This window comes from Battus philenor, unplaced genomic scaffold (genome assembly GCF_028537555.1).
Source record: "Battus philenor isolate CCGP_79_NKW_IND1 unplaced genomic scaffold, ilBatPhil1.0.hap1 SCAF_3, whole genome shotgun sequence".
Lineage (NCBI taxonomy): Eukaryota > Metazoa > Arthropoda > Insecta > Lepidoptera > Papilionidae > Battus > Battus philenor.
In genome coordinates this window covers 7,087,511-7,109,066 of record NW_027181693.1, presented here as the reverse complement: position 1 = coordinate 7,109,066, position 21,556 = coordinate 7,087,511, and the positions used below count along the sequence as shown (strand labels likewise).

General features: G+C 30.7%; 4 protein-coding genes across 7 annotated transcripts in view; 3 read left to right on the top strand and 1 right to left on the bottom strand.

Moving 5' to 3' along the window:
* Nucleotides 1-919: 919 nt before the first annotated feature.
* On the top strand, nt 920-4,689 carry Dbp73D (putative ATP-dependent RNA helicase Dbp73D). Its single transcript, XM_068770533.1, has 7 exons — nt 920-1,034; nt 1,604-1,922; nt 1,997-2,278; nt 2,490-2,667; nt 2,758-3,412; nt 3,488-3,668; nt 3,893-4,689. The coding sequence occupies exons 1-7, from the start codon at nt 1,012-1,014 to the stop codon at nt 4,109-4,111; spliced, it is 1,857 nt and encodes a 618-aa protein (XP_068626634.1). The 5' UTR covers nt 920-1,011; the 3' UTR covers nt 4,112-4,689.
* A 2,746-nt stretch (nt 4,690-7,435) lies between these two features.
* Nucleotides 7,436-16,084, top strand: rod (rough deal). The gene is made up of 2 exons (XM_068770536.1): nt 7,436-8,246; nt 10,710-16,084. The coding sequence occupies exons 1-2, from the start codon at nt 7,467-7,469 to the stop codon at nt 15,411-15,413; spliced, it is 5,484 nt and encodes a 1,827-aa protein (XP_068626637.1). The 5' UTR covers nt 7,436-7,466; the 3' UTR covers nt 15,414-16,084.
* Ankrd49 (ankyrin repeat domain-containing protein 49) lies at nt 16,027-18,672 on the bottom strand. Its single transcript, XM_068770537.1, has 3 exons — nt 18,365-18,672; nt 17,675-17,980; nt 16,027-17,601 (listed from the first exon to the last, which is right to left on the bottom strand). Exons 1-3 carry the CDS (start codon nt 18,519-18,521, stop codon nt 17,342-17,344), a joined length of 723 nt encoding a protein of 240 aa, XP_068626638.1. The 5' UTR covers nt 18,522-18,672; the 3' UTR covers nt 16,027-17,341.
* An 854-nt stretch (nt 18,673-19,526) lies between these two features.
* Nucleotides 19,527-21,556, top strand: part of gpp (grappa) — a 33,461-nt gene continuing 31,431 nt past the window's right edge. For all 4 annotated transcript variants that reach the window (XM_068770931.1, XM_068770930.1, XM_068770929.1 and 1 more), the window contains exons 1-2: nt 19,527-19,734; nt 21,430-21,470. In XM_068770931.1, coding sequence (XP_068627032.1) covers nt 19,651-19,734; nt 21,430-21,470 — 125 coding nt within the window. In that variant the 5' untranslated portion in view covers nt 19,527-19,650. The remainder of the gene's footprint in view (nt 19,735-21,429; nt 21,471-21,556) is intronic.

Sequence of the window (21,556 nt, the reverse complement as noted above, 5' to 3'; positions counted from 1 at the left end):
TAGACATTTGTGATTAACACATATTTGAAACAATAAAGAATTCCTGACGATATGGTGATTAAAAGACTTAGACTGGACTTATCCTTATCATATATTCCTCTCCATTGTTGCGTCCTCCTCTCCATCCATTGTTGTGTTCTTAAGAAATGGCCATGACCGTAGGATTTAGTTTGTTGAGAGCGCATATCAGCTCATTTTTAGAACGGGATTTTAAATTTAGTTAGATAGGTAGAAGAGTATAGTCCGTGAATTGCAAACATTAAAGAAGGGAAAAAATTCCGACATTTAATAAATTTAATGTATGATTATCGCAAAAGTATTTTCGAAATGTTTTAGTTTTTTTTTAACATTATTAACTTTAAGTTTTATCTTTATTTTAAGATACTGTGATATAAGATACCATTTTGAGATACAACAGGGAATAATTCATTCTATAATAATTCATTCTATCGATTAGCAACATAAAAATAAGGTTTGATAACTCAAAACTCCTTTGGACTCTTGATTTCCTGAAAAATCAAATATTTTATGAATTATTATGAATGAAGCGTTACTTGCCTTTTTAAATAAAATGTATTTTATTTAGCAAAGAACGCTATTTACAATATTTAACGTATGTCTCATTCATATCCTAAAACTCAAATTTCATAATCACTTGTTTTACAATTACGTAAATGTGATTATGAAATTTGTCTTATTTTAAAACAAATAAATATTTCCTTCGCTTTAAAGCATATTTGGTTTCTGCATAGATTAAAAATTTTCATTTGTTAAACAACAAATCAAAATTTTTCAACTATGCGGAAGTTTTTAAGCGATAACAGTACGTTCCAGTTTAGTTATAACGAATTAACAAGCTGTGGCTTAAAGCTATCCTACTATAACTTATTTTAGCTAGGTTATGTTGTTAAATGTCAATCTGATATAGGTTATAAAATAGTAAAGTAAAGCGATTTTCAACATCACAAGTTAGTTTCTCCTTTTCTTAAGGCATTTTCATGATACTGTAAAATGGATTTGTTTATAATCAACAGGTATTCTAGTCTTTTTCTTTACGTTTACAGTATTATCTATAACGCACATTTTATTGCTGTGTTATTAATGTTATCATAGTTCAAATTTATAAGTATTAAAATTTATTTTTTTAATATTAATCGGTACAAGATACATTGTATCAGCAAATCTTTATTTTTATAGGTTTTGCATTAGATTATTGTTCAATTAAGAGCTATTGAATGTAAACTCAATAAAGTATTATTAAATAGTTATATTACAAATATTTAAGAGTACTGCTTGATCACATTTTGTGGCTATCTGCTGATAAATCTCATAAAACAAATTATTATACTTTACAAATATCAATTTGTTCTAACATACATACTTTTTTTACAAATGTTGGTAGTAGTTCATTTGCCAATTGCTTGGTACAACATGAATATAAACCGTAAATGGGTTTGGGAAACTTTACATTTTATTTGACATCTTCTTGAATAAGGCAGTAAATCAATAAATAAAATTGCTTAAATACTTATTTCTGTTAATGTTTCTGATTAATGTAATTTATTATAAAGTTGGTAGTAAATCATCATAATTAATTTCACAGGTATAAAGGAGAAAATATTGATGACAATTTTATTGAAAGAGAAACTCAACATTTGCAGAGATTAAAAGAAAGAATAGAAGAGAGAAAGAAATCACATAACACACAAAAAGTATCAAAAGTTATAACACTCAAAGAAGATCTAAATAAAGATGCAGATTTTAATGAAACTCCAAAGAATCCTTTAGTAAATGATAAAAGAGATGAGAATAATACAGAAGGTGATGATCAAATTACATTAAATAAAGGAAATAACACTACAACTGAGAAGCGCAATGAATTCAAAGTTTTAGGTTTAAATGATTTTGAACAAAAATCTAAGGTATTTTATATTATGATCTGGTACTTTTATTGATTGAAAGAACTTTTAAATTGAATATTTTAATTCGATTATAGGTGCAACGAGTCTTACCTCATTGGCTCTCTCATCCCTTTAGTATTTCTAAAAATCTGCAAAACTTGAATTCAAAAGTGGAAGATCAAGTTTGGTTAAACAACATTTTAAAAACAACTTTACTTAATGAAGGTATAACCCATCTATTTCCTGTACAAGAAAAAGTTATACCTTTTATATTGAATGAGCACAAATTATCTTACCCTTTGTGGCCCCATGATATTTGTGTATCTGCGCCTACTGGTAGTGGCAAAACTCTAACTTTTGTTTTACCAATAATTCAGGTGAGTGCCTCTACATACTTCTTCTACTTGCTATCTTATGAAAATCTGTGACAATCTTAATTTTTGAAACCTCAGCTCTAAAAAGCAAATAGGTGCACTTTCCAAACCTCTGGTGCAAGATTTTTAAAGTATGCCATAGTATTTTTCAAATTAAAATTTTGAAGTAGTTTATACCATTGGGACACTAAATTCATTCTATGACATTTTTCAGGTTTTATTAAATCAAATTGGTCACTATATAAGAGCTTTGATTGTTTTACCGGTACAAGAGCTGGCCATACAAGTGGCTAAAGTGTGTAAAAAATTTTGTACAAATACTGGTTTACAGGTGGCTCTATTATCAGGTTCCACACCATTTCACCAAGAACAGCAAAATCTAATGAAATACAGTAAGTTGATAATTACTTGAATGTGCTGTCCCTTAAACATTCTAATTTCTATTATAGTTAACTAATAGTTATATAATTACAACTTTCCAGCGGAATCATCTGGTTGGGTCAGTGAAGTAGACATTATAGTGTGCACTGCAGGAAGATTAGTAGAACATTTACAAAATACTGAAGGATTCTCTTTAAATCATTTGAAATTTCTAGTTATAGATGAAGCTGATAGAATCATGGATAATATACAAAATGACTGGCTCTATCATATGGAGAGACATATAAGGTTGGGCAGCAATACAACAAATAAAATACCTCACTTAAATTGGAGTAGCATAAATGATCAAAAAGCATTCCCTCACAAGTTGCTGTTTTCAGCAACACTTTCCCCTGATCCAGAGCTTTTGGAACAATGGGGATTATTTCAGCCTAAATTATTCTCTGCAACTCCAGTTTCAATTGTAGAGGGTGAAAATAATTCAAAAACCTATGTGACGCCAGATGAACTTATAGAAAAATATGTAGTTTGTGGTGCAGAAGAAAAGCCCCTTATATTATTCCACTTGCTTGTTGAAAAGAAGTGGGATAAAGTTCTTTGTTTTACAAATTCAGCACAATCAGCCCACAGATTAACAGTTCTTCTTAATGAATGGGGTAAACACTCACAGCTTAAAGCAGTTGAGTTATCATCAGCTCTTGACAGATCATCAAGGGAAAAAGTACTGAAGAAATTTACGAATTCAGAAGTTAATGTGTAAGTAAATAAGTAATTTTTTTTTCAAAAGTGCTATTTGTACCAGTTAGTCATTTATTCCTAATGAATTTTCAGGATATTAAGTACTGATGCCCTTGCTAGAGGAATTGACATACCAGAGTGTAATTATGTCATATCATATGATCCACCACGAAACATAAAGACATACATTCATAGAGTTGGAAGAACTGGAAGAGCAGGGAAGATAGGCAATGCTGTAACTATTTTACTACATAATCAGCTTAACATGTTTAAGGTATGTTTGTATTTATAACTTTATGTCAATTCACATGAATCATTTGATTCTACATTTGGTTCAGTAATTTCAAATGTAATTAAAGCATTTTATAATCATATATTTTATAATCAATTTTGTGTAAATGCAATAACTTATAGAGCAATTAAAAAAATTCTGGATAATATTTTATTTAATAAAGAAACAAAAGTCACAAATAAACATCCATAAAATTTAAATTTCAGGACATGTTAAATTGTAATAAGAAAAATGAAATCAGTCAATTGCTAGTCTCAGAAGAATCATACAGCCATTTAATACAGAGTTATGAAAATGCAATTCATGAAACAAAAGAAATAATTCATAATGAAATTAAAAATAAAGTACAAAAATCAATAGAGCTTAAAAGAGGGACAAGGAAAAATACTAGAAAGAGAAAACATAATGAAGAAAATAATATTTAGAAATGATACATAAAAGTAACTATTTCTTCAATCGGAATAAATAAGACATTAAAGCGCATGAAATTTCTTTTTAATTTCGAAGAACTAAAAGTAGGGACTATAACCAAAATCTATAACCAGAAAAGGTCCTTGTAAAGCTAAAAAATTTAAATGATTAAAAAAAAGAGTAAAATCATTCTTTACTTATTAATGTAACAAATATTGTGAATTGTGTAAATAAAAAAATACCATTTCATAGATAAGTGTTTATAAAATGTTAATTATAAATCTTAAATCATATTTGTTGTAACCTTACTCCTTCATTGAATTCGGTTGGTGGTCAAAATAAAAAGGCAGGATTCTACACACCATAAAAACGTTATTTCAGAAAGAAACAAAGTTAAGTGTGCCTTGTAAATATTAAAAAAATAGTAAAAATTTGGTGCATTTATTTTATAAAACATTTATAATTATATACATATTGACATATATACATATTGTCTTATTTACTTTTACAGCTTTTGTAGCATCTTACTTATGTACGCTTTTAAGAATATAAGCACCCAGTGGCGTAGCTAGGGGGTGGCGAGCGGGGCGGCCGCACCAGGCACCACAAGCAGGGGGGTTTTTTGAAATTTTTTTTGTATGATGAATAATGAAATGTTAAAAGAAAAATGAAAACCATAATTTAAAGTAAGTTAACATAAAAAGAATATCGAATTTAACTATTTTTGTGCTAAAAAAGTTGTTAAACAATATGAACATTAAAAAAAAAGTAAACGGTTACAAATTATAATATACACAGTGTTTAAGCCTTTCATTCGTAAAACACATAAAGTGTTTTTTAAAAGGGCCCTAAATCACAAAACACATATCTGTGTTCATGAAATGTACAAGAAGATATATATGTGTTCAACATTTAAGGACATGATTCTCTCCCTTAATGTATAAACCACAAAGATGAGTTCATAAAGGGTTCAAAAAATTCTGGAAACACATTTTTGTTTTATACTAAAAGGGCGAGGATGTCCCTTTAAGAAAAAAAATAATTTTGATTTCTTTAATATTTTAAAGAAAAAAACAAAATTAAGCTTCGGATTTTTTACTATTCTATGGGCAAAAAATTGTACCAAAATGTGAAAAATATATCAATAAAGAATTTAGACTCTTTAGGGGGGGGGGGGGGGGGGCACCAAGCCCCCAATCTGCCCCAGGCCCCAAACACCATAGCTACGCCACTGTAAGCACCAAAATAAACTATATTATAGAGATTCTCAATAGGAATTGAGAGCATGAAAAACATTGCTTTTTAGCTAACTTCCGTGTTGAGTACAAATGTAAAAAAAAAATAGTTCACTTTTATAATAAACTTATAGCATTTTTAAGACTCATTATTTAATAGTCAATACGGGTAAGTGCTAAATTTTAGGACTACTTGTGAAATTATTTTGTAAGTAGTTGTGGGTGGTCAGTTATTAACAGTTAATTAGTTATATTATTAATAGAGTTATATTGATTATTGGATCTCTGAGGATGTCATAGTAAAAAATGATTTATAATACCTAGTCTAGCCATAAATTCTGTTACTGGCTGTTGACATACTTTTAAAAACTATTCATTCGAATTTATATCATTAACTTCTACAATAAAAAAATAGACTTTCTTCCCGCAATTATAATATGGTTTTGTTTTGAAAATGGAGTGAGGTACTAACGAGGATTGCCGTAATTGCACTGTACAAAGTAGGTTAGGAGTCAGCCGACGACTTTTATACATTTAAAAAGCTAGGGATAACTAAATGTTTGTGTATCGTACCATCCAAAGGTACATTGAAACCATGTCTGTTGATGACCGTGAGAAATCCGGCTGACCGCGGTCTGTTCGAACAAACCAGGCCGTTAATGAAGTCAAGGCAATAATTCGTCGAAGTCCCATTAGGAAGCAGAAGATTCTTTCCAGAGAAATGAGAATCCCACCGTGGACACCTTCTAGGATTATCAAACAAGACTTAGGTCTAGAGGTTTACCGGAGATACACAGGACATACTTTAAATCAGGATTCACCCCCTGGTCATAGGCGCACACTACCCAAATTTGGCTTGAGTAACAAGTTCCAGACTTCATAAAGGCTGATGATTGGACTTCGGCTAGTCCGGACTTAAGCATCCGTGTCCGGACATGTGGCCTGTGGCTACACTATGTATAAGATCATTGCAATCATCAATAATCGTTAGCTTAAAATTTAGTGTATGTTAGTTACCGTCTACTGAGAAGAACTAACAAGAAACTCGGTCAGGTTTGTATTTTTTTTATTATATATTCAACAAAAAAAAAATCCTAAAAATTAGAACAATTCATTTCCAAACATCTTTATCGGGAACATACTCTAAAACAGAGTAATATCTCTTTTGGCAGAGCTCGTGCTTAATAAATTTCTTGAATTTACTAAGAAATAAATATACCTAGTCGCTTTGTAGTTTGTTATTAAATAGTATACATTGACCTACAAATAAGTGAGTTACTAAATGGTACTTAACAGCAGGTTATTACTTGTGTACCAGTGCAAAGAGAAATAATTTCTAGCATAGCAAAAACATTGCACTTAAAAATTTAAATACTGTCATTTAGCCAATGGGCAAAGAATACATAAAATATCCAAACTATCACCTTGAAATCAAATTATTTGTTTATTTTTATAGCAAAAAAATGTTTTTTATCATGTTGACCTAATGCTATAATTTATACCAAATAGGAATAGTCTGTTTATCATAGACGTTTTTATTGTTTTGATTTTTCCAATATAGAATTCTAAATACATTTACAGTAATATACAGTTAGGTAGAAATTTATACCGTATGTTATTCCACTTAGTATAATTCTGTTAAGCAAATTTTAAAACCGATATGTAAATGCTTTAATTTTCACCATAAATCTACAATCTTAAATTAGAAATATTGGCACTGAAGACTACACTCTCGATCCTAACACAGTTAAATACATATATACATGTGCTAAACATAAGTATGTTTTAATAGAAGTGAAATGTAACTTTTTTCGCTTTTAAAGGAATAAGTTTTGCGGGTATTATATTAATATGTGGTAAAAGCGTTCAGTAGGAAAAAATAATTTAATTAAAAATTACACATTTTCATAATATTGAAAAAAGGCTAACTATTTATTAATAATTTGTAATATAAAGGAAATTAGTAAGTTTCTTAAAATATATAAAATAATGGGCCAACCCACAGACCCGGTTCTTTTATCTATGAATAAAAATTAAGCGCGGCTGTCATTTAAAAATTGAAACTTGGTTGACTTAAACTTCGTAACGGCTTTACTAAAGTTTCTAACAGTGTTTCATCGTATTTTATTACGTGATGTCGGCTTTGACCGTTGTTCAGACTTTTATTAAAACTGTAACAGTTTCAGAATCCATAAACGATTTAAAAGTCCACTTTATATTTCCGAAACTGGTAATCATAGAAGATAAACGAAAGATAATCATTGTGGACATCACACATGAGATTGGCGATGAAGTAAATAAAACAGGTGTATTTGAATTAAAATATGATGTCACAGATGGTGTTTTACAAGACCATTTTCTTTGGCTTACAGTTACTTCAAATGAATTTTACGTTGTCAATGTTTTTAAAAATATCTTAATTAAAATTTCGAGCGATAATTATGCCAACTATGACATTCAACACATTGTAAAAGAAGGAAACAATTTGGTTTTGATTAGTAAAAGTGGAGAATGTCTCGCGGCTCCCTTTACCACAGAAGAGTTAGATAATAAAATTAAGTCAGGTGAAAAGGAAATAACAGTAACCCTTGAAAAATTAAATGTGTGCCGATTTGTATCAAAACCGCAATTTAACATGACACTTTTGAATGGTATTAATGCTTACCTTGATGTTGGTAAAATAATCTTAGAGTGCATTATAACAGGAACAAAGGATGTGTTACATGCAAATATCCACCTTGAATACATGGTTCCATGGGGTAATGCTGTTGTCTTGGGTAATAAAAATAATATGTGGATTCATGACCTCAATGATTTCAAAACAACATTTGAGTTCCCAAATGTTGAATCTAAATACTACCCTGTTGCTGCTACAAATGAAACATTATATTACTTACTGTGGGATGAAGACAAGGTAGGGATTTTTTTTAATATATTATCTTAAAGATTTTTATTAATTAATAAGTTTTGGGCAATTGTTATACAGTCTTCTACTCAAGTGTTCATATTCTAACATCTTTTCAGCAACCTGTCCAATAGCAGTCTCTCCATTTTGATGGGTTTCCTTGGGCCTCTTCTAAGATACAACTATCTTATAGTCATCCTAGTTCAGTTTCTGTGTGTGCAGCCAGTCACCATTTGAATATTTTTCCTATTATGTCCTACATCTGTGTCAGAGACTGATAGTGTGACATTTTAGTTAGTTTAATTTTCTCACTTCAAGCATGTTTCTATCAATTGCTCATCTTTAGTTATGTTTAGTTTTAGTCATGTGTCCTTTAATGTCCACCTCCTTCATATTCCAATCTCTTCTAGCCATTTGCTACTCTTCTTTCAATTTTAGGTAACACAAGGTACCATATTAATTTCTAAGTATCTTATTAACTTCTGGTAAATATAAATTAATGAACTTGTTGCAACTGGTTAGTGGATTGTAAGCACATGTTAGTTAAATTAATTGCAAAATATTTGCATTTTCTTGAATAATTAAATTTTTTCTCCACTCAATTTTTCTAATTAAAGCTTGCACCATCTTTCCTTCCTTCTCTAATTTTATTTTTAATGACTTACTAAGCTTCACATGTTTTTTTATTACATTTTATACTGAATGATTAGTTAAAGATCCATAAGGTTTAACCCTTTCCACTCCAATGTTGAGTGTCACTCAACACTGATTATATTCCACAAGCTCTACTGTCGAGTGATACTCAACATAGTGTAATACTTCTTTTTGCGGAAAAACAGAAAAGATTCTTGTTACTAAAATGTTTAAATTACGAATGAATGAAACATATTCTACAATCGCAAGATACTATAATTCAATTAAATTTTATTGATGCTACATAAAGATTCATTGGGGTAAAGATTCATTGTCATTGTCTCCAAAAAGCTATATAGCTTTTCACCCAATTTCCATGCTCCTTTTATCAAGAGATCACTCTAAAATATGTTACTTTAAATTATTTTTTCTATTTTAATGCTAGAGGCTAATAACTTCTGGCAGTACAAAGTCTGCAAAATAATAATTATCTTAATTATAAAAAAAATTGGAAAGATTATTTATTACTTGCATTAATTATTATTTATGAAACCATGGGTCTGGATATAATGTACCATAAATTAATTGCCATAAAATGAACTACACATTGACCTAATAAAAGTTATTATTTATAGCCAATTACCTGGTGGTTGATATGAGACATAACCCTCTAAAGTGATAATTTTACTACAATAGTACTTAAAGGATGTACCGCGTTTTAGGAAAAAGCAGTGAGGTAGAGGTTGAAAATAAAATATTATGAACCGTGAACCTGGACGGCGGCGTGACAGAATAGCGCTGCCAGTACTTGTCGCTGTCTAGCAGAGCGCATACCTAAGATGCGGTACAGCGGTTTAAGTACTATTATAGCTATCAAGCATTTAAACCAAAACACTGTAATTCTCTTAATATTTATTACATAAGTAGGCTAGTGAAACTTTCTATCCTATACTCGAATGTGAATTATATACCATCTGATAAAAACATTAACAGAAAACAATAGTATTAAAACACTAACACTGTTTTCTTTTAATGGTCATAAAACATGAAATATTTTGATGATACTTATATTCATCAACGCAGTTAGGAGTTAGAAAAAAAATAGGAAAAAGATAGAAGTGATGATTGGCAATTATCGCAGGTTCTAATAAATAACTATAAAATTCCATTTATAAGGTAATGACTCGGTTAAAACATTAGTAAAACCAACGGAGAATTAGTCGCAATGTATGTCCTTCGTCAAATAGTAGTTGTGTTTAGTCTTTATTGTGGAGAACAAACACGTATATTCAAATAAGGCGATTAAAAAAATCGATAAAGCTATCACTTAGTTTTTTAATTATGAATAAACTTTAGGCCTTTTATTGTTAGTCTGGATGTAATAAGATTACTAAGAGTTAGCCGGTAGCTTTTCCGCAATTTAAGTTTTAATTGACTTAACAAGGACGTAATTATAAAAGTTTACAAACCGAACATGAATCGAAAGGAAAAAGAAGCGTCGAAAGATGACTGCTAGTATTATTTTATCTGGTTTAACTAAATACGACAGAAATTAAGTGAAGATGCATCTACCCGTTACACTCTACCGTGAAGAAACGTTTGTAACACTGGAGGTTCATTCCTCGCTTTCTTAATAATGGGGCTTCAAATAACGTAGGATCTGACGTCTGTGTGAAAATAAAATATCTTATGAATGAACCATGTATGATAAATATTTTCTCGTAAATAAGTATATATAATTTTTAGTAAAAATAATTCAAGTTTATCACTTCTATTTTAAGAGACAAGAGTCTCTACGTGAAGATTTTAATTTTAATTCCTCTATTTATTTTCTTCCAGATACAGGTTTATAGTGCTTCAATCTCGCAAGCTCAACATGATTCATTGGAACTATCTAGCGGCGATGTTAAAACAAGCAAATATTCTCAAGATGCCCTCAAGATCCAGTTGAACACTGTGATAGAATCTGCCTTGTCAAATGTTAAACCAGGCCAGGTATTGCCGCAACTTCACACATTGTTTAACAGCATTACAGATTATGATTTTCTTATTAATGCAGCTATCAAACTTTGTCAGCAAAATATTCTATACAAAGCTATTGTGTATCCTCTTCAAACGAAAATCTTTAATGAAAACAACAAGCATTTGATAAATTTAATTAACGATTTATCAAATAAAATAGATTTGTTAGAGTATATCATGTTCAGGGGTGATAATTTGTATGCAGACTGTAATTTATTTGAGAAAAATTTCATTCAACTTTGCATTCTCTTTATATCTAAATCCGATTTAGACCTTGCTACCATTTGTTGGTTGAAATATTCTGAACTAAAACTTGGATTTGAACATAATGATATATTAAGTATTTTAAAGGCTATTCCCTGTAACATTAAAATGGGGGCATTAGTTATTTGGTTACACAATTTTGTTACATCTGTTTTAGAAGAAAATCCCTTTTATATCGATTTATTTGTTAAATGGACAACTGAAAGAGTTTTTTATTTGGAACAGTCACCATATTGGCCGAAAATCGGGTTAAAATTTATTCAAGAGGTAATTATTGTATTGGAAAACTCCGTAAAAACTATTTCTATAAGACCAACGTCTCTTGATGATTTAGATGTTTTAAAAGGTCATATTAATTACGTTATAGAACTTAAAGAGAAATACAAAATCAATATGATGTTAAGTGAGTTAAGTGCCCAGCACCCAACTGAAGTGGCATTGATAATGTTGCGCCGTTGTTACACTGAGGATCTAAGGGACTTTCTTCAAAACAATTTACCAAGCTATGCTTCAAGATATTTATTTGAAATAGACGATATACTATATTCGTTTATAGAGAGTGAAGCAACATTTAGTGGGGGTAGCGTGGATGGTGTTCGCTTGCAAATGTTATTAAATGCTTTCCGTTCAGTTAGTAGAAAACTTGATTGTCTTCTTCAAGTTTTGAAAGTGTTGGATGTTCCATGGGATAATATTATATTAGATATTGCTGTCACAGCAGCTGCTTCGGCTACTAAAGATTTTACCGTTACAGATACAGATAAAATATTAGCCCAAGAAATACATAATGAAATAAACTATGCAAAAGTCAAAGTGTTATTAAAGAAATATAATTTTCCATTAACTTGTACCAACTATAATTTAGTTTTACACAAAATTACAGACGCTACATCGGTTGATGTAAATGATTTAAAAGTAATAACAGGTAATTTACCAACTTATGCCAATATTAGCCACATTTTGTATATTGATAAATGCTTACAAAACTGTGAAACTAAGCAAGCATTGAATTATTTTAAAGAACTTTCAAGTAAAGAAAAAAGAATCTTACTTAAAACTATGATTAATAAATATGAACTCATTGTTGTAAGTGGTACATGTAATAATGTTTTAGAAAGGAACTACCTTGATTTTCTCAAAGCTACTCAGTTAGTTGATAATATTCAAATGAAAGCAATGGAAAATTTATATTATTTGAAAAATTCATATGACATAACTTTGAGCATTAACGAAATGTATATAGAAAACTGCATCGCAGATAAAGTGGATATATGGATTCAAAATAATGGTTATTCGATAAGCTCCGACTTCGGAAGATGCCTTTTGCAACTGACAAATAAAGATTGGCTTAGAAAAACGCCATTAGCGCTACTGCGACGAAGTTCAACAAGTCAAAAAGTTCGTGAAGTAATCGAATGTATGTTAACGTGTAAATCTAATAATCTTGTAATGATTTCCATATTTAAATCATTTAAAGATGGGAATAACAGTAAACTTTTAATTGAATGCAGCAACATTTTATCAGAATTGGCTTCAAATTGTGACGAAGAATGCATTCATTTTTTAATGAATAAAATATCTATGTTGAACTCTTTGATCAACACCAATATAGTTTTAAAAAACTTGTCAGTAGCCTGGAAATTCCATTACATATTTTTACCAATAACATCAGTGGGTGCATTGAATGACTTGATTGATTTTTACGATGAAATATTCTCCGATCAAATGAATTTAGAAAACGAAATTTCTTATATTGCCAACAGAAACGATTTTATTCCATTCAGGATAATTTCATTTCTTCTAACTGTTTCATTTGAATCGAAAATGAATTTATTTGATGATGTACTTAATACAAGAGACAGATTAGTTAAAAAACTACTGGCTAAAATCACTTCCTCACAAGAGCTAGACAGTATGTTATTGACTATTTTATTAATCATCCAAAGTAATTTTGAGGATACTGATGATAAAATGTGGATATTAGAAACTCTTCGAGGTCAAACTGAAACATTAACCCCTTCAATTATGTGCTATCTATCGGCTTCAGTTATAAAAACTGTATTTGGATCAAGCGCAATGCTCCCACAACAGTTAATTACTTATCCGCCTAAATTTATTTTGAAATCGAAATTTGATATTGAATTATCGGAAGTTGCTCTACCACCAGGTTGTGAAGAAACATGGGAAGCAAAAATTTTTCTTTTCCACGTCTTGAAGCAAAACCCCAACACGACTATGGACCGTCTTTTCGATTTGTGTCGCAGTTTAAAAGTTTTATTTAGTGAAGGATTGTCCTTATTACTGATATCTATATTAACTAATTGGGATTTAAGATACAAATTATCAGACAATGATCTTGATTGTCGTGAACTGAAATTAGAAAACAACGAAACGGAATTGATATCAAAGTGCTCTATTATTTGGGAAAGCATTGATAATAAAAATTTAATTAAAGATGTATTAAGTGATTTTTGGAAAAAAGGTGAAGTGCTTTTGCATGGTTCCGTAATTTCAATTAATCCTTATTATTACGAAGTATACTCTTGTATATATTACTTGCTATTTGGATCACGTGCAGAACTCCGCATTAATAAGGAATATCTCTTACTTAACTTTTTAAAATATTACAAGAGAAAAGGTATGCCAAAACAATACGAGTTTGAAATGTTTTCGGTAAAAGGATTGTTTCCAGAAATCGGCTTTCATAGACTACCTTTTCATCTTTTTATGCGAGAAGATATGTGGAGTCATTTGAAATCTGAAATAACTTTAGAAACTTATGAAAAATGGCTACCAATTGTTGCGATATTGTCACTTGATAACGATTTGCAAACAGCCAAAGATATGATTTGCAGCAATGCTGTTAAGCAAACGATGACAACACGAACAAAATGCCAGGACACTGACAAAAATTCAAAGGAAAACGAACTGTGGCGATTAACTCCACAAGAAGAACCTTTGCTTCGAACAGCGCATAAATGTGTTCGACACATTGCGAATATGGAATGGGCGGCTGCGTGTCTCTTTTATGTACTTCAAGGTTGTGCTCGAGGGGTCGATCAAGTAGCTGCGGCACATCTTTGTTACCAATTTTCACAGCATTGGGCCGCTCAACAGCCAGTTAACCGTGCTGTTCGGCAAATGGAACGTTTATATTCTACGTTATCTACACGTCATGCTTTGCACAAAATATGTTGGACTTGTGAAGAATTCATTCGATTATCCTCTGAACCTACCCAACTTATTCAAGCTCTGTACCTTCATCCTCAATTTATAGATAAAATAGCTCTTCACGACGTCAATCGTGCGGTAAACGAAATTGCAGACAAAAATAATATAAATATAAGCTCTATACGAATACAAATCTTAGAAAATATACTTGAAAAACCTCAAATGGATAATAACTTTTCTCCAGGACTAAATACTAGAGAACTTATAACAGCAAAATATATACTGAAAGCAACATGTCCTAAAATGGGGGCTATCTATTTATCTAGAATTGTTTTCGATGATGAATATGGTTTCAATAAATGCAAAAAGCTTAGAGCCTTTCAATGCTTAATGAGCGTTGTGGATCCGAATACTGCAGTTAAAGTAACTAATTATGAACGTGAATCTCTTTGGTGTTCACTTTTAGAATTATTATACACAGTAAAGCTTGAAAAAATTGATATGCCTTGGGTAGTAGCTACATTTGTGCAAGATAAAACTTTAGCTATTCGTCAACTGCTACAAGTTGCCAGTGGCAATGCAGAAGGACTTAAAATTGCAGCTGAATTAGCTCGTAGATATGGAGATGCTAAGATTATACACGATTTAATTCCGTTACTGCTTCAGGCATCGTTGCACGAGGAAATTATTCCCTTACTGTTAAAATCCTTTTATCCTCTTGATGACGTTATATCCACAGCATGGCGTGCAGTTATGTTGACACCGTTCCAACGAGCAGATTATCCTATTACGGAACGACAGAGGAAAAAATGCATTAATGTTTTAAATTTATTACCTGTCTGTCCTCTAATAAAAGATGAGGACTTAGTCGAAATTTGGAAGAACTGTATTCGTTGTAAATGTCTTGGTCTAGGTTGTTTAGTTTTACCATATATGTCTGCACAAACAAGACAAAAATTAACGGAAATACAAAAAATCGACAAAAGGAATCTTGTAATAGGTTTAAAAAATTTGCAAACAGAGTCATATCTTGTTTCTGGAGCAATGGTTGTCGTTGAGAATATGGGATCGAAACCATATCGCTAAAACAAAATGTTCAATTTTTAATGCGTGTTCAGTTTTCTTTTTCTAACTCCGTCTTTGATAAAAATTGTAACGTAAGGTAAATTTTTTTAGTAACAAATCTAACAATCGTCTTTTAATCCTACGTGTTCATGTATAGCAAGGTCACCCTTGCAACATTGGGGTTGGCATAAGTGGCTAGTGCTAGCGACGCTTCTGGTGATATCTAAGCGCTTCCTCAACAACCTACAATAAAACCGCAGTGTTTTTTATAGCTTCCGCCATCTACAACAATGTCGCCGTCTATATTGTCCGCCGGGAAGATTGTAATATGCAGCGATCATTTACCCTCAGTTGCGAATAGTGGGTTTATTTTAACGCTTTCTAGTCATTATATTGTGGTGTATTTTGATAACTAAAACAATAAAATACCTAACATTCATAATTATAAGGTATTCAACAATATAAACTAGTGATAAGTATTTTCATTACGTCCTATGTAAATAAAAATGTATCTTTATAGTACTACACATAGAAGTTTCTTTAAAAGCGTATGAAGATGTGAAGAGATGATCCTTGTAATTAAAAATGTATTAACATAACTTCCACCTGTATTCTGTGTAATTACAATAAATGATGCTTAAATAAAATATCACAAATAAAACATTGTCTGTCTGTACTTGCGTTTGTTTATATGTTGGACATAATAAATAGTGCAAAACCTCATGTCTTAAGTTTATATTGTTAACCACCAACGCAAGCTATCTGCCGGCTTATGCAGCTAAGTACAACTGTAACAATTCACCCGTCAAACAGTAAAGAGACGAAACATCTTTGCATATTTTGTTTCGTGCAATAGATATATAAAGAGCTGACGTGACGAATTGTCGTTCGAATCAAAAACTCGTTAATATTTAAATTCCACATCCTAAGCAAACACAATCCTCGCGGGACTGGGGGAGGTCTTACCACTTGGTCATTTCTTAGGAATATAATCGCAATGGGGCACTTCATGGGACCCCCAACCACTCGATTGCGTAAAACAATTTTATGAAACAGTTCTCGCATTACTTTGAGAAATAAGCGTGTTTTGCGTTAACTAAACGTCTTAACTCAGAAACCGATGCTGTAGTTGTCGTGCTGCAGAATGTATAAAGAAATGTATGAAATTGTACGAAGAGCCGGGATAAGGGATCACTAAACGTGAAGCAAACCGGCGGCTCACGGACTTTTCGCAGCGAAAAGAACTTGTGGCATGTTTTCGCTTCTTTACGACGCGATCTAATTAATGGACTGCCCAAACGTTCGGCCAAATTAGGATTATCCCGCACATCATTACGGCATATTAGTAAATTAGATTTAAAATTACATCTGTCTAAAGTACAGATAGCGAAGGAACTTAATGATTTAAATTTGCGCTAGTCGTGTGCTGAATCAAAGTCAATTTTTCGACAAAGCCCGTTTTTTTTTAAAAAAAACTAAACACATTGCATGTATTGAAGTAGCGAAAATCTCTAAGCTAAACACGAGAGGCCACTTTATTCTAAGGTAACCGTAAGATCTGTAATTTCGGCAAAAAGAATTGTTGGACACCACTTTTTCGATGATTCTGTTCAATATCTCTGTTTAGTGTCTGTTAATTCCGCAGAGTATGTAAAAATGTTACGAGAGTTCTTAGCACCGATGCTGCTGGAATTTGCTAGCTAAAATCACATAATTTTCGCAAGGAGTCATTTGTCACACATCCAAGAAATGCCTGCCAGTGGTCAAAAGTTTCGTGAAAAACTGATTTCCAGACAAGGCAACATCACATGCCCACTCATGAACCCAGATCTATGCCTAGCAAATTCGTGCATAGAATAAAAAACTATCTGAACAAGAATTTATAACCCAATAATTTTGAAAATGTAAACAAAAACTTATTGTATATTATCCTAAAAGTAATAGTTTATTTAAGTCAATGAAACATGTTCAACTTCAGATCTAACATGAGGATTGCAAGTGAATGATAAAGTTCTAATATAGTTTGCAGCTGGTAAGGCCATCTCAAATAATGGCCCATATACACCATGGCCATAAGCAAGTTGTTCAGGTGTTTCATTAGCATTATTTTGTCTATGAGCAATGTCTACTACATCCTCTCTTAACAATAATATGATTATGGTTGATCTACAGTGACTTATTGCGGATGCTAAATGCAAAGGTGTTTGCCCTGGAAAATAAATAACATTGTTAATTTACTATAATTCAGTAATTAATATTAATGTATGTTACTTAATATTAACCTCCATCTGATAGAGCAGCTGGGTGTGCTCCGGCAGCTAGTAACCTAGCAACAGCTATATAATTATTCCAATTGCATGCTGAGTGCAGAGGAGTCCACCCAAGTTCAGTTTTAGATTCAATTTTTGCTCCAGCACTCAATAAATGTGCTATACATGATAAGTGATTTCCATATGCAGCACGGTGAAGTGGTGAATAGCCATCAGAGTCTTTTGCATGAACAAGGCCTGGATGCTTTGAAATAAGTTCTTGTAGAACTTCTGATTCACCATTTTCTGCAGCCCACAATATATAATCAATTGGATTATCTGGAAATTAAATTATTTTATGTTACTCTTTTATACTTACTGAATCAAATTACTACATGATTACTATAATTTTTTTTATAGCTAAGGTCAGTGAAGTTAAGTCAAAGGAAACATTTAATTTTAAACTTTAATAGTTAAAAATGAAATTGGTTTGGTTACAACATTTTAAGTTGTTTTAGTTCTATTATAATTACGAGAAAGTATTTTTTTGGTACATCCGCCTCGAGTTTTCGATTCTTTGTCTATTTACAACGTATATTGTTTTGATCAAGAGAAAGATGGTGAGGACTTGGGATTATAAGCAAAATGTAAATGTAATAAGTGTGATTAACTTGGATCATGTTATCAACCATAAACAAAGTCCGAATTATTCGACATATCTACCTTTAGGATTTTTAACTAGGTCAACATCCTGGTCAGCATCATCCCAACCAGATACAAACATGCCAGATGTTGCAGGATTTCTTTTACAACGTTTAATTTCATCGGCTACCTCCTTATAATTGCGAATATTTAGAGATTCGTCTTCTGAATCGGACATATTAATTGATATTAAAATATCGTAATATATAAAAATTAAGTAGAAAAATAATATTTCGTCTTTATTAACTAAAAGCTTAAGGTTTAACAAGAAGATTAAGAATACGCATATTTATTCATTTATATTTTAAAAAGATTGAATTTTAAGAAAATACGACGTATATAACACAAAACTTTTCTGCTTTATATAATAAAGAAAGGCAAAGGTTTTTAATTCATGCAGCCACTTAGTCTCTACATTATTAATTATGTGTAAAAATTTTTATGAAAATGACATGTAAATGCAGAACTATGTCCTAAAAATTACAAAAATGACACAAGATGTCTTTCCAGTATGAGCACATTGTGATAAAAATATTTTCTGATGGTTAAAATATGTTGATTGTTTTGTTGTTATGTTGAATTACAAAAACATTACATAAATAACAAAAATAAGACACAATGACAGTGTAAACCTTGCCTAAATGTGGTTTTTGCTTTATAGTGAACAGCTTCTAATAAGAACAATGGTGTGCAATCCTGCAGTAATCGACAAAGTTGAAATCTTAAATAAAAATAAACGTAAAAGAACTTCATTAGTTGATATCGCAAAAGGGTGAGTGCAATGATTTACCATTGATTCTTATTTATCTACGACAAAATGATTATAGACCAACTTTACTTAAGGCAACTTTTGTTAAACTTCTGGATTAAAAAATCTGATTAAAATAAGTTGTACATTTTTTTTCTCAAATTATTATTAGTCAAACTTTTTTTTATAGCACAAAATTATGGTTTATTACAAAAAACTAGTTCTATTCGACTATATCCCATATTTTTTACTAAACATAAACAGCATGTTATTAATATTAACTGTATAAGATAACTAATAAGACCATGTTTTAGATATTATTAATCGAAATATCTTTTACATGTAAGTTCTACTGATTTACTAAGCAATTGATTTATGGAAACACTGAATGACGGCCATGATTTGATTGGTAATATGTTTTCAACATGGCGTCTAGCCTAGTTGTTCCGAGTGTGTGTGTGTGAAAGTGCAATGAAATTATGTTAATATCGAGTGTTTTTAGTGGTAATATTAGTGTATAAGTGAAATCAGAGTGTTTTAATGCAGCGGTTATTCTATCATGGCTTTGGATTTACGCTTGCACTCCCCTGCAGGCGCGGAACCTGTTGTTTATACATGGCCCCTCACATCAGGTCATGGCTCGGTAAGAAACTTATTTTGAATTATATCTTTTCCAAAAACAAATTTTGCAATGTTAGATCAAAGGCAAAGTATTAATTATAATCAAACAACGCATCCCTATAACTTAAGATTATCAAAATTTGAGGATAAATATATAGTAGTAAAATAAGAAAGTGATAAATTTTTGTTTATTGTGTCTTACATAAGGAGCTAATAGTTTTGCCCGCGTATTTCGTCGTAAACAAAACAATTATCATTAGATACATTAAGAAAATATCATAGGCTATTGCTCACATCACATGGGTAGTGCAGAGTGTATTGACCTCGTGTTTTGTCAAGGTGTCGGCTTTTTTTTTAGATATGTACACACTGTTGCGTAGTCTTCAATCGTCATTTATTTACATTTTGCTCTTTCCATATTATGTATGTATAAATGTGGTATCAGGTGTCAGAACAGTGTTTTACTTTGGAGTAGCTCTTTTATCTATATTTATTTAAACAACAATAATGTCTATAAGGTTTATTTAACGACTATAGACGAATTTCTAATCTTGCCACAAATGTTCAATACATTTATTTACAATTAACAAAATAACAATGATGGTGTATTGCTTACCTTTTTGAAATCTAATTGTCAATATTATTTCTATAATATACAACAGTCACTGTTAAAGTAGGCGAATTATCTATACATTCAAATGTAGTCTACATTAATGAATAATGTATTAAAATTTATAGATATTTCTGTACTACAATCATTAATTCTTGTATATTCATTAAAATTTGCTTGAGGCTTAAGTTATATTTAATAGTAGTATTTATAAATAAGTGTTTAAAAATTATATATTTTATAATCATAGTAAATCAGATACACTTAATATGAAAAACTTATTTTTAGTGTTGGTGAACAATATTTGGAAATGTTACTCTACTAAAATTAATAAAATTATCACAACAATACTAGCAAACTTAGTATATGTCATTTTGTTAGTTTTTTCTTTTTTTTCTGTGTTTATAAATAAACAATAATCAGTCATGTTATTTCTGTTTTAAACTGCAACTAGTGACATAAAATATATAAGAAAAAAATTAGTATTTATTGTCAATACATTCTAAGATACTTTTCTTTTTTGTGGTAATAATCAAGGTAATTTAGCACCCTTGCTTTTAAAAATTAACTTGCAATTTATTTACCAAACTACATAAAAAAGGGAATTTAATGCTGCACATGTTTTATTTAGATATTATGGATGTTTGCCCTTAATGACTAGTCAGCAGTTTTTAAAGAAAAATAGAATGGACTATAATATAGATTTTCTAGTTGGAACCTAAAACTATTGCTGGGTCTTAAAACATTGAACTATTGCAGTATCCTAAAAATATTGTACAATAAAACAAAATTGGTCATTAGTAATATTCTACAATGAATTTGTTTGTTGGGGCTATCTATAATTGTTTTTATTGAGTTGGAAAATATTTATATCTAATGAACAAACAGTATTTTAACAGATTTTTTGGCTTTTATAAATTATATCTCACTTTTTCATCATTTGCATACAGATTTTAAATTTACCTACCAAATATTATTCTCAAATTTTTATTATAGACACTTTGCTATACACAAGTTAGTAAATTTAACCAGTGTAATGATGCTTAAAATCAAAATTTATTTTTAGAAACACTTTATTGGTTTTTAATTTCAACATTTTTGTTATAGGACAAACACGATGGAGCTTTGGAGATAGTAGAGACTATAAGGTATGTTAATGAAAAATATCAAAAATTTTAGTGGCAAAAAAGAACTACCTACATGTTAAATAAAACATTTTTTTTGAATGTTAACA

What these genes read in the sequence shown, in the direction of transcription:
- Ankrd49 (XM_068770537.1), bottom strand. Translation starts at nt 18,521, where the DNA reads ATGTCCGATTCAGAAGACGAATCTCTAAATATTCGCAATTATAAGGAG. An exon ending in CCTAGTTAAAAATCCTAAAG is followed by an intron (nt 17,981 to 18,364) that starts GTAGATATGTCG and finishes TTTAATTTCCAG; the next exon opens with ATAATCCAATTGATTATATA. An exon ending in AGCTGCTCTATCAGATGGAG is followed by an intron (nt 17,602 to 17,674) that starts GTTAATATTAAG and finishes TTTATTTTCCAG; the next exon opens with GGCAAACACCTTTGCATTTA.
- Dbp73D (XM_068770533.1), top strand. Translation starts at nt 1,012, where the DNA reads ATGGATTTGTTTATAATCAACAG. An exon ending in ATTTTGAACAAAAATCTAAG is followed by an intron (nt 1,923 to 1,996) that starts GTATTTTATATT and finishes ATTCGATTATAG; the next exon opens with GTGCAACGAGTCTTACCTCA. An exon ending in TTGTTTTACCAATAATTCAG is followed by an intron (nt 2,279 to 2,489) that starts GTGAGTGCCTCT and finishes GACATTTTTCAG; the next exon opens with GTTTTATTAAATCAAATTGG.
- rod (XM_068770536.1), top strand. Translation starts at nt 7,467, where the DNA reads ATGTCGGCTTTGACCGTTGTTCAGACTTTTATTAAAACTGTAACAGTT. An exon ending in TACTGTGGGATGAAGACAAG is followed by an intron (nt 8,247 to 10,709) that starts GTAGGGATTTTT and finishes ATTTTCTTCCAG; the next exon opens with ATACAGGTTTATAGTGCTTC.